Source organism: Haliotis cracherodii, unplaced genomic scaffold, assembly GCF_022045235.1.
Source record: "Haliotis cracherodii isolate W230 unplaced genomic scaffold, xgHalCrac1.p SCAF_4, whole genome shotgun sequence".
In the NCBI taxonomy this organism is placed as follows: domain Eukaryota; kingdom Metazoa; phylum Mollusca; class Gastropoda; order Lepetellida; family Haliotidae; genus Haliotis; species Haliotis cracherodii.
Genome location: NW_027266297.1, coordinates 13,524,317 through 13,536,606, shown reverse-complemented (window position 1 = coordinate 13,536,606; position 12,290 = coordinate 13,524,317). Strand labels below are relative to the sequence as shown.

The 12,290-nt window shown below is 40.4% G+C and overlaps 1 protein-coding gene across 4 annotated transcripts in view; it reads right to left on the bottom strand.

Annotated features, from left to right (window-relative positions):
• LOC139479251 (E3 ubiquitin-protein ligase Rnf220-like) overlaps positions 1-12,290 on the bottom strand; it is a 53,484-nt gene that overhangs the window by 13,305 nt on the left and 27,889 nt on the right. For all 4 annotated transcript variants that reach the window (XM_071262111.1, XM_071262112.1, XM_071262109.1 and 1 more), the window contains 3 exons: positions 9,261-9,303; positions 1,859-1,936; positions 943-985 (listed from right to left, as the gene is read on the bottom strand). In XM_071262111.1, coding sequence (XP_071118212.1) covers positions 943-985; positions 1,859-1,936; positions 9,261-9,303 — 164 coding nt within the window. The remainder of the gene's footprint in view (positions 1-942; positions 986-1,858; positions 1,937-9,260; positions 9,304-12,290) is intronic.

The window sequence follows — 12,290 nt, the reverse complement described above, 5'->3', positions numbered from 1 at the left end:
TCCTTATTTCCCCCAGCCATTGCTTATTGCCATCAGGCCACAGACAATACAATGTATCAATGCTTCAATCAATCATTCAACCCTGTAACAGTCCCCTTCATAGTATTCAACCAGGTTAACAGGCACTTTTTCTTTCTTTTTTTCTTAGTAGGATGAAAACTTGCCAGCAAACATGGCGGCACAGATTAAGCAAGGAAAGATAACTCATCCGTTAAAATCGGGACAATTTTGACCTTCATGAAACAATTAAAAAGGCAGATTTTTCAGAAGAAAACATCATCATCGTAAATATATCACATTTATCATCCCTGATTTTCAGCTCCATTCATACAACTTTTACAGCTATTTTGCCCTTTACGCTAAATGGAATCTGTTTCGGGGGCTAATCTAGACTGGTTATTTATTCTCTTGCATTGACAATTCATATTAAACAACCCACATGATCATGAGAAACATTTAAGAACTTTTCATAGCCTTAATGAAGAAAAAAAAAATTAAATATGCAAATATGCCTAAGACGCAGTAATACTTAATACGTTCCCACTATAATTTTGATACTGCTGTACCATTAAAAAAAAATTTCAAAGCAGCTCCATACAAACAAATTCGGATAAATCATGCACCCGAGAACTTGCAGATGCCACAAAATCTATCAGTTTCTTTGACAACAATATCTCTTGAAACTTTATCACTCCTGCTGCTCTTGTCAACTCAAATATTTCACAATATAACTGTTCTCCTTAAAACCACACATTTAAAAAACCATTTGTTCTCCAAAAGTATAAAGTTAAAACTGAAAATGCAAAGAATGCTTGCTATTCTTTCATGTCTGAAATCCACCTGTTCCAAGAAATTCAAGAGACTACAGTGTGAAGGGACAGTGTCAAAACAACAGCCACCCACAGTTTGGAGGATGATAAATAGAACTTAACACATACTTACCGCTGAGGCGTGACTGCCGATTACAGCGTATACGTAGGTAGGACTGCAAAACAACAATAGCAAAATGAAACAGGGCTATAAATAAGGTGATGACACGAGGTCGCACCAGCTTCGGTTTCACATAATTTGTCGGGAACTTAAGCTGTTTTTGATTGGGTCGGGATTCAAACACTTGTACAGGAGCTTTGTGCTGGGTGGATTAATTTCATGACAATTCCAATTGTACATCGCGTCAAGACATTCAATCAACAGATACTGTGTTAAGAAGGGATTATGTCTGGGCTAAAAACACAACTCAGAACCTTTTGTAAACCTGACAATCTGAAAAGGTATCTGTTTGAGAGTACAGTCGTGTAAACTCATATTGACTTCATACGTACTATGCTTTAAGATGGCACACAATAGCTGAAGGCATGTATTGTACGAAAATTGTACAGCAAATGTCATCTATCATTGTATAATTTATCATATTTTTTAATTGAATTATCTTTTTACATGGCTTGTTAGAAAACAAATAAGAGATATATTCCAGTTAACTGATGCTAGCCTGTAAAGAATCAAGTCTTGGCCAGGTAGACCCGTGATTGATAGCATGAGCATCACTCAACACTTTTAAGCTGTTCTTAGCAATTAAGCCACTCATAGCAATAATCAAATCAAGAGGTGGGGAAACACCAGAAATGGGTTTGAGACAATATCCACATGTGGAGAACTGAACCCGGGTCTGAACCAATGCTTTAACCACAGGGCTACCCCACTGCATCAAAATGCACAAGTTAGGTGAGGATGTCACCAAATTTACACTGTGAGTTAATTAAAATAAAAACAAGAGAGAAAGCAAAGTTATTAATGTGGATCTTTGTTAACTTTGATAAACACACATTTACTTTGTTGAACAAGGGCAATAAGGCGGTACCTCAAATCTGGCTTGAGAGGCAACCTCAGGGGACGGTGACTCCTTCCCTTTCCTGCAGGAGGACGGTGATGGCAATGTCTGGAAAACAACAACTCAGATGAACATGGGGATGTCCCCTTCCAAACATATCTATGGCGCTAGGGTCTAGGGCATTTATCCTAAAAGAATGGAGATACCAAGAGCTGAATTACCAAGGATGCTCAAAACTATTATCGATCGTAGTCGATCATCGCTCATATGCTTCCTATTGCTGGCCAATCGTGATGTTTCCTGCCACACCCAAGTACTGTCTAAGCCCTGATGTCACACTGGCCATGGCATCTATAGTGTATGTGCATCCTGGAACTCCAGCCATGGGTACTTTAAACAGGGCATAAAGAGCAAATCAGAAATACCACTCAAAGATACTTTGGAGGATAGATTCAGTGTTACTGTTTTAAATAATGATTTTGTTAACTCAAATATTTTTATTTTCCAATGCAGAAATTCTGTGTTTTCCTTTTATTTCACACTTTTTTCTATTTCATGTTTACAGCCTGTATAAGAATGTTAGGCTGGTACTAAATATACAAAGTGATGTCTGGCTATCCATTTGAACACTTAATGATATTCATGAATTGAAACCTGTCAAAATACGCCCAAAATGACATAACATTTCTAAGCTGAATACACAAAAACATTTTCTTACCCAAAATTCAAATTTAATAGAACAGTATTGGAGTTTGTAATTATTCATGTGATTCATATACAAGTTGCAATCATATCTATTCTATAAATATCATTTATTTTTTACCTATCCACTCAGTATGAATATATAGCAATGTAATGAGAGTAATGAATATTGAGCTGAGAAAATCTAAATGACAATGTACATCTAAATAAGTTTGACCCTGCCCGGAGACAAACATCTCTCTGGTCTGACTCAACAAAGTGAATGTATTTCTATGACCTATGCCCCATGAATATGTAATAAACGCTCCCTGAACGGCCTTGACGAGACGGACATGAGACGGACGTCCGTCACTCGCCACCCTCCTCCCAATCATGAATACAGATCACACAGAGGGTTGGACGACCGTGGAACTGGATCTACAGTTTATCCCCTTGGCTTACACTCCACCACCAGACAAAAAACCCATCAAAAGAGACAATTATCTCCTCGATAAAAAAATCAGAAATCTGAACCAGTCAATTTTTTCACCATTTGCACTCTGAAGATTTCGAGAAACTTAAGCTACAAGAGACATCCTTATTAAAGTAGCTTGCTTGCCTTGTCAGCTGGCATTTGCTGAGATATATCAAGATTATCAGATAGGGCCAGGATTAACAGGGATTATGGTCTATGCAACTTGTGCAACAGATATGTCTAGAAGTGCCCTGATTAAATTCAAGCTTGATGGGCTATGGGCTATAGCAGCCTGAAGTGGTAATACAGACATCATTGTTAGGTTGACAGCCAGAGGACTGCCACGCCAGATTGTTTTCTGTGAGGCGGGTGGCACCCACATTCCTACTAGCCGTACCATTCAGCGAGCGTCAGCTTGAGACAATTCTACAAGATGGTGATCGTCCCCCATTAATTACCTCTCTTCACCTTGTTAACTGCTGGGGTATTGGGTTTACACCCAGACATGCTATGTCAGATTAGGACAATACATGTGGGGAGGTTATAGTCTTAAATCTCGGGGTAACTAGCTTTCAGGCAGGAGGAGGTAGGCTGGGGGTAGTGCATGGGGTGGGGAATGGTGGTGGATTGGTAGGCAAGTATAGTCTTAAATCTCAGGGTAACTAGCTTTCAGGCAGGAGGAGGTAGGCTGGGGGTAGAGGATGGGGTGGGGAATGGTGGTGGATTGGTAGGCAAGTATAGTCTTAAATCTCGGGGTAACTAGCTTTCAGGCAGGAGGAGGTAGGCTGGGGGTAGAGGATGGGGTGGGGAATGGTGGTGGATTGGTAGGCAAGTATAGTCTTAAATCTCAGGGTAACTAGCTTTCAGCCAGGAGGGGGTAGGCTGGGGGTAGGGTGGGGGTAGAGGATGGGGTGGGGAATGGTGGTGGATTGGTAGGCAAGTATAGTCTTAAATCTCAGGGTAACTAGCGTTCAGCCAGGAGGGGGTGGGGTGGGGTGGGGGTAGTGGGTGGGGTGGGGAATGGTGGTGGATTGGTAGGCAAGTATAGTCTTAAATCTCGGGGCAACTAGCGTTCAGCCAGGAGGGGGTAGGGTTGAATGGTGAGTGGGTTAGTGTTTGATGGGTGAGGTAGGTTGGGTGGGGAAATGGTGGTTTATTGGAATGTTACAGATGTCTAAATCACAGGTAAATAATCTTGAGGGGTAGGGAGGGGTAGTGTCTGGTTGATATTTAAGGCAGGCATAGTCCGGCATCTCAGGGTAACTAGGGTATTAATGTTGAAGCACCTGGCATGTTTAGTGAGTTTGCAGCCTCCAATCTGGAATCAACTCATTCAGAAACCATTCGATGTAACATACAATTTTTTGTAAACACTGTATCAATACCCATTTTTCCTCATTTGGATTATCTTCTAAGTGGTACAGGACACAATCTCAGGTTTAAAATATCAAGTGCAGTATCTGAAGAAAAATATTTTAGCCTCAGGATATCGGCTATAAATTGTACACTGGAAAAATATAACCTGTTTCTAACCAAAATTTCAGGTCCCCTCCCTAAAATATTAGATGGAAGGCCCCAAACTCTGCCCATTTACCCTACACCTGTCATTCAGGACGTGACTGCTTAACATTTCCATACAGGTGTTAGCAATTTTTATTTGATATCTGTGAAGACCCGGGGTAGAATAGGTCTTCAGCAACCCATGCTTGCTGTAAAAGGCGACTAACGGGATCGGGTGATCGGGCTGATTTGGTTGATGCATGTCATCGTATCCCAATTGCGAGGGATTGTCTGGTTCAGACTCGATTATTTATAGACCGCCATCATATAGCTGGGATATTGCTTAGTGCGACGTTAAACAACAAACAAATATTTGATTTCCCAGTAGGAACCCTCCAGTGTTTGGGGTAATCAGCTTGGAGTGCTGTGGACAGAGTAACAGAGTATTTGACCTAACTGCTGGTCCTTTGGCCTGTGGACAGCACTAATAGCAGAAGGCAAGCTAATAAACTACTTAAAAGAAGTTAAGGACCATCCAATTCTTTCATAATACCAGAGTCAATAATCTTTTGATTAGTATCCAGACAGTGAACAGTTACGAACTTGTGTACATAGTCTTAAATCTCGGGGTAACTAGCTTTCAGGCAGGAGGAGGTAGGCTGGGGGTAGTGCATGGGGTGGGGAATGGTGGTGGATTGGTAGGCAAGTATAGTCTTAAATCTCAGGGTAACTAGCTTTCAGGCAGGAGGAGGTAGGCTGGGGGTAGAGGATGGGGTGGGGAATGGTGGTGGATTGGTAGGCAAGTATAGTCTTAAATCTCGGGGTAACTAGCTTTCAGGCAGGAGGAGGTAGGCTGGGGGTAGAGGATGGGGTGGGGAATGGTGGTGGATTGGTAGGCAAGTATAGTCTTAAATCTCAGGGTAACTAGCTTTCAGCCAGGAGGGGGTAGGCTGGGGGTAGGGTGGGGGTAGAGGATGGGGTGGGGAATGGTGGTGGATTGGTAGGCAAGTATAGTCTTAAATCTCAGGGTAACTAGCGTTCAGCCAGGAGGGGGTGGGGTGGGGTGGGGGTAGTGGGTGGGGTGGGGAATGGTGGTGGATTGGTAGGCAAGTATAGTCTTAAATCTCGGGGCAACTAGCGTTCAGCCAGGAGGGGGTAGGGTTGAATGGTGAGTGGGTTAGTGTTTGATGGGTGAGGTAGGTTGGGTGGGGAAATGGTGGTTTATTGGAATGTTACAGATGTCTAAATCACAGGTAAATAATCTTGAGGGGTAGGGAGGGGTAGTGTCTGGTTGATATTTAAGGCAGGCATAGTCCGGCATCTCAGGGTAACTAGGGTATTAATGTTGAAGCACCTGGCATGTTTAGTGAGTTTGCAGCCTCCAATCTGGAATCAACTCATTCAGAAACCATTCGATGTAACATACAATTTTTTGTAAACACTGTATCAATACCCATTTTTCCTCATTTGGATTATCTTCTAAGTGGTACAGGACACAATCTCAGGTTTAAAATATCAAGTGCAGTATCTGAAGAAAAATATTTTAGCCTCAGGATATCGGCTATAAATTGTACACTGGAAAAATATAACCTGTTTCTAACCAAAATTTCAGGTCCCCTCCCTAAAATATTAGATGGAAGGCCCCAAACTCTGCCCATTTACCCTACACCTGTCATTCAGGACGTGACTGCTTAACATTTCCATACAGGTGTTAGCAATTTTTATTTGATATCTGTGAAGACCCGGGGTAGAATAGGTCTTCAGCAACCCATGCTTGCTGTAAAAGGCGACTAACGGGATCGGGTGATCGGGCTGATTTGGTTGATGCATGTCATCGTATCCCAATTGCGAGGGATTGTCTGGTTCAGACTCGATTATTTATAGACCGCCATCATATAGCTGGGATATTGCTTAGTGCGACGTTAAACAACAAACAAATATTTGATTTCCCAGTAGGAACCCTCCAGTGTTTGGGGTAATCAGCTTGGAGTGCTGTGGACAGAGTAACAGAGTATTTGACCTAACTGCTGGTCCTTTGGCCTGTGGACAGCACTAATAGCAGAAGGCAAGCTAATAAACTACTTAAAAGAAGTTAAGGACCATCCAATTCTTTCATAATACCAGAGTCAATAATCTTTTGATTAGTATCCAGACAGTGAACAGTTACGAACTTGTGTACACAACAAATTATTACTCAGTCAAATTATGTCTTATGGTCACTGAAACAGTCTCAATTGTTATCATCAAGTAATAAATAATCACTTCTGCATTCAACAGATGAAGGTAGTGAGTTGGGTTTAATGTGGCATTGAACAGCATTCTATTTACATCACAGTATGTCTGCTTAATGTTGGAGGAAGGGCCAAAGTAATGCAGGTCTTGTAGACATTTACAACTTTGGAGAAACCCTTAAGCACAGGATTCTGGCACTCATAAGGGATGCAACTCTTCCCACCCAATCCAGTGCTTCAGTCGACTGAGCCACCCATGCCGCTTATGAACATTAACTGAGTGGGTGAATTGGGTTTAACTCTGCTTTAAATAGCATGAACCAGCAAGGCAGATAATGTTTTTCATTTGTCCATATCAGAGGCAAGATAGTGAACTCGATATTTTCACTGTCAGCTGGTCCTGTCTGTGTGTTGGCTCTTTTCACTGAAATCTATCATGTCTATCCCTGCATGGTTGAGGCCTCAGCAAAGAACACGAATCCTATTCTTTTGTCCATCCATGCCACACTTTGTCTCGATTTTGCGACATATCTATTTCCACTGTCAACAGAGACTTACAGGATCTTTCTGTCAACGTCAAGAGTGTATGTGAAACATATACATCGGAAAAGTCCAACATATTAATTTTCACTGCCATGGGCATAATATCAATGTCGGAGCAGTCACTTAGACTAGTAAATTTTAAAAGGACATTTACATCAATATCAGGCTTACAAAACTTGCACCTGATATCCATACCTAGATTTACTTGTCTCGGAGATGTCAGGTGTACGTCTGGTAGAAAACAGTGAGAGCTTTCTAGCAATCTGTCACGGAGGATTTGGGAGAATGAACTTTGGGGACCACCATGTCGTTTATCAAATTTCAGAACACAGTGATTGGATGGCATGAATATTGTTTGGAGAAAGACGAGAGATGAGACTGTTTGTTGTTTAACGCCACAGTCGGAAGTATTCCAGTCATATGATGGCAACCTGTAAATAGCTGAGGCTGGGCCAGACAATCCAGTGATTGATATTGTGAGCAACAATACAGTCCAGTCAGGAGTGAGTGAGTTGGGTTTAATGCCGCTTTTAACAGTATTCCAGTTATATCACGGCGTGTCAGTGATGCAGGTCTCAGACGTTTACCACTTCGGTGAAACCCACGAGCACAGGTATGGTGCTGACAAACCTAGAAACATAATCGGGGCGAACCGGGATTCGAACTCACAATCATAGGTTTCTGGCGTTCCCAAGGGACGCAACTCTGCACAGCGAATCGCGGCGCCTTAGACGACTGGGCCACCTGTGCCCCTGCCCAGTCAGGAAACAAGGACACACTATCCATCAAGTCACTGAGCCTGACCACCCGATCCATTTGGTCGTCTCTTATGACCAGATGGGTGCTGTGAGCCTATTCTAACCCGATTTCCCATGGGGCAAAGAGATAAAACAAAAAAACACACGACTGATTGCAGCATACCCGACAGTGACAGGCGTTCTTCAGTGGTTCCTGGCAAATGTGCACCCCAAAATAATGAGGAAATTTATCTCGAAGTTACAGGGGTTAAAAGACAGAGCTTTAAGATAAATTATGGATCGAAAGACATAACTTTAGGATAAACTAAAATATACATACAAATCGACTTTCATTTTTCTATTTTTCATATCAATATGCAGCAAAATGGAAACAGGATAAAAGAAAACAGTTCAGTTTACAATCACGAGTGAAAAATTAAACAAATTGTGTTCATAACAATAACACCAAAATAGAATCATTGTTGTCATAAATATAAAAGACACAGAAAATATCAGGAGAAATAATTACTTTGACAGAGGTTAGAATATGAAGGCTTGAATAAGTTTTGACCACCCTGCAATGACACAGATGGAGGAACAAAGATGGAGGATGAGATTTAGTGATGGGATGATGCTGGAGTGGGGATATGGAGATATGAGATTTGGACAGAAATAGGGGAACTGTGTTTTTAAGAGTGGGCAACAATATGATGGGGATATGATTCGATTGAATACACTGCTGCTACAAAATGGAAGATATCTTTTCCACACATTTCAGGTATACCAATGTCCATGAAACATGTTGACTCAACTTACAACAGGACAAACCAACATATTCAAATTCTATTTCATTTTAAAAGTTTTACACTATTAAATAATCAGGGACAGAAATTAACTTAAAAAATCTACAAGTACATTTAAGAACACCCCAAAACTGTCTAAATTACAACCAGTTCTCAGGATACCTTTAACATTGGGGAAGCTTGCTCTGAGCAGTGGGCTTGTGATCCCTGCATATAACATACAAACTAAATTTTTTATTCAAGTTGATGACTATCTGTTAAATCACAGTAACGGATACCACAAAGTTTCAACAGTTCCTGTTATGAGCAGCCATCTTAGTCCACAAACTTTTGCCCACAACAACATTAGCAGGTATTTTCACTGACCTGACAATGATCTACAATGGTAAATAAGCATTCACACATTTTAACTTCTAGTTTCTACTTATTTTGATATTTTCACATAAAAGAATTCCATATTACCTTTCTCCCTTGAGGTGTGGAGTCCCTTGACTTTCTTCCTCCCCTGAAAATTAAATTGAAAATTAGACATTTTCCTACAAGCAACATGAAAGCCCCTGCTACTGCCTTGAGAGAGGTGGGGCGGTCGGGTAGCCTAGTGGTTAAAGCGTTAGCTCGCCACGCCGAAGACCCGGGTTCGACTTCGACATGGGTACAATGTGTGAAGCCCATTTCTGGTGTCCCCCGCCGTGATATTGCTGGAATATTGCTAAAAGCGGCGTAAAACCAAACTCACTCACTCACTCACTTGACAGAGGTATAATCAAGGAGTCTTCGAGTCTTTTCCTGCCCTCGTGTGAGTGAACCAAGAGGACAGGAGCCACTGTTTGAAGCTCAGAATGAAAGTGAAGGGGTCCCTGTCCCAACCCTGATGTTAAAAGCAGCAAGTTTAGTGGTCCGTATATTCCCTAGAAGGCAGTGAGTGATCCCAGGGTACTTATCACACAGAAAGGAGATAAAGTACCCTGAATAAATGAAGATGGTTTCTCTAGTCAAGTTATCTGTTATCCAGAAGTGTGTGTCCAGTGCCAACTGATTTCGTCTTTCGCTATCCTCATGTCTGATTTGTCCTTTGACAAGTTGAATCAATAAACACAACTGAGGATGGTCCACTGCATCACAGATTCAGCTATCAAAGGTCTGAAATGAGTTGGTATCTGTCCTTGTATGACATCAATGGAGTGTACAAGACGACTAGGTAGATGTGATTACGATCAAACATTGCTTGATATATAATGTCAAATGGTCATGGTTGCAATTATGATATCATCAGCAACATAATTCATCAACCTTTTGGGGAATACTTATAAGTTTTCTCTGTGTATGAGTAAAGGAGAGGGAAAGTCCTTTATCTGACATATTTGTTATTAATTTCATAGGAGAAAAAACAGATTTGCACATATTCAAAATCCAACAGACAGTAAGCACTGAAATGAAAGAGAACAGAAGTGATCAGGTTGATCAGAAACCTTTACAAAACATTCCTCAGGAACTGGTGATGCTGATACCATTTTTTTTATTAATACACATACATATCTTTCTGCACAAATAATATACATCTTTTTGTCCATACTTTACAATGAAAGTCAAAATTATTTTTTTAAGAAATTAAGGAAATCTGTTGAAAACACTGTCAATGACCCTTGTTATTTGTTGAAATAAATTCTCATTTTCGGAATTAATCGATTCTGAAATACCCTTCTACCTCTTCAATCAAGACATTCCTTTGATAATTACATTTCAACCCTTCACTATGTCCACTGACTTAGAGATATTTACAAAAAGGAATCCTTAAAAAAAATCACACATTCATCACAAGTTTCATGTTAAATTGAAGCTTCAAAATTTTAATGAAAATTTTACATGTTTTAAGACGAATTAAAATTTTATTTCAAACTTAAATCCATTATCAAAATGAAATTCATCAAATTCAAACCTCTCTCCAGATTAAACTTTTCCATTTACCCCGAAAAAAATCACTATCCCAAACATTCAACAGTGGCTAAGCCATACTTGCCTAAGAGCTATCTCCCAAAGGGATAAAAATATTTTGATAGCATAAAATTTTCACAAAAGACACAAATTTGATTTTTATCATTTATCACCTCACAGCCAACACTTCAAAGCATGACTGCTTTAACCCAGAGGGACTCTCCTCCAGTCGAGCTTCAAAGGGCCAGGACCTTCAAACAGTAAATCACACTCTTATCTGCACTTCTCTAAATTTAAAGAATCTAATTCGATTTCGATTAATCCAATCAGTGCACCTCAATGTGAAGATCAGTCTTTAATTGGCTGATGAATGAACCCCTGTTCTTTCAAGTGAGCCTCAAATTGGGTTATAGCCTCATCTGACAAACCAAGTCCCCAAATCACTGCCCAGGCTAACATGAGGCCACCACTAGCAAACTGATTAGGTTTCTAATCGGACCTTTAATCATGTAATAATCACTAAGAACACAGATCAATTTCGCGTCTGTCTTAGGTTTGCGGAGTTGCCTGCACACGGTGTCTGTCAAGCGCGCTCGTAGGATCCAGAGAGACCACAAAGTGGAAAGTGCGTGTAATCTCACAAAGTGGACACTGAGGATAAATCTGATTACTGAACCTGACTTCAGAAAAGGGCCAGATTTAATAAAGTTGTGAATTAACAAAATTTCAACTTCACGTGTTGACGAATCAAGGCAAACAATGCTCTCACTTATTGGCTGGTTTTCAGTCCACGTGCCGGTGTGAGAATCTCGGTTTCCGGACCACCATTTCCTACCGCATCAGTTAGCGGATTGATGGAACTGTTTCAGAAATTTCAAGACAGACTTTTGAAATTGCTTGATCTTTTTTTGTATGCTAATTAAAGAAATATGAACCAAAACATTGTTAAGAAATTTATTAGCAAACGATTGTAGAAATTTCTTACTGTTTCAGAGGATGTAAAACTTAAGGATGAAACTGAAAGGGTTGATAACACTTACAATGGGCACACAGCCATACACCATGCATAAAAAGAAAATTGACAATTTTAAGTTTAGATGAATTATTATAACGCTCATGCTTGATATATGTCTGGTATACCGTAGAGATGGAATTTAGAGTATCTCAGTCCTACAAAATGACTATCAGTTCTAAATAATAGTGTTCTAAATCAAGCATATAAGTCAAGGGGCCCTTTTCATAATGGTAAGGCCAGGCTTTTTTCATTTTAGGATTACGGAAGTCCAGGGTTGGAGGAGGGGGAAAAAAGAAAAAAGAAAAGAAAAAAAAAGCCAGATGCATTTTTTTTTAATGCAGAATGCCTCTGGCATACTTTATGAACATATTCTGTGCTCAAAAGACTGCCATTTGTGACGATAAAGCCCCTTGTAACAATAAAAATTCTACCACTTACAACATGGACAATTGTCAAGGGAGGCTATTCATGTTCGGCTTCGAGATCAACAAAGATCGATTATGTATCGCTTTACTAGTTTACAACAGTAAATTCATATGTTTTTT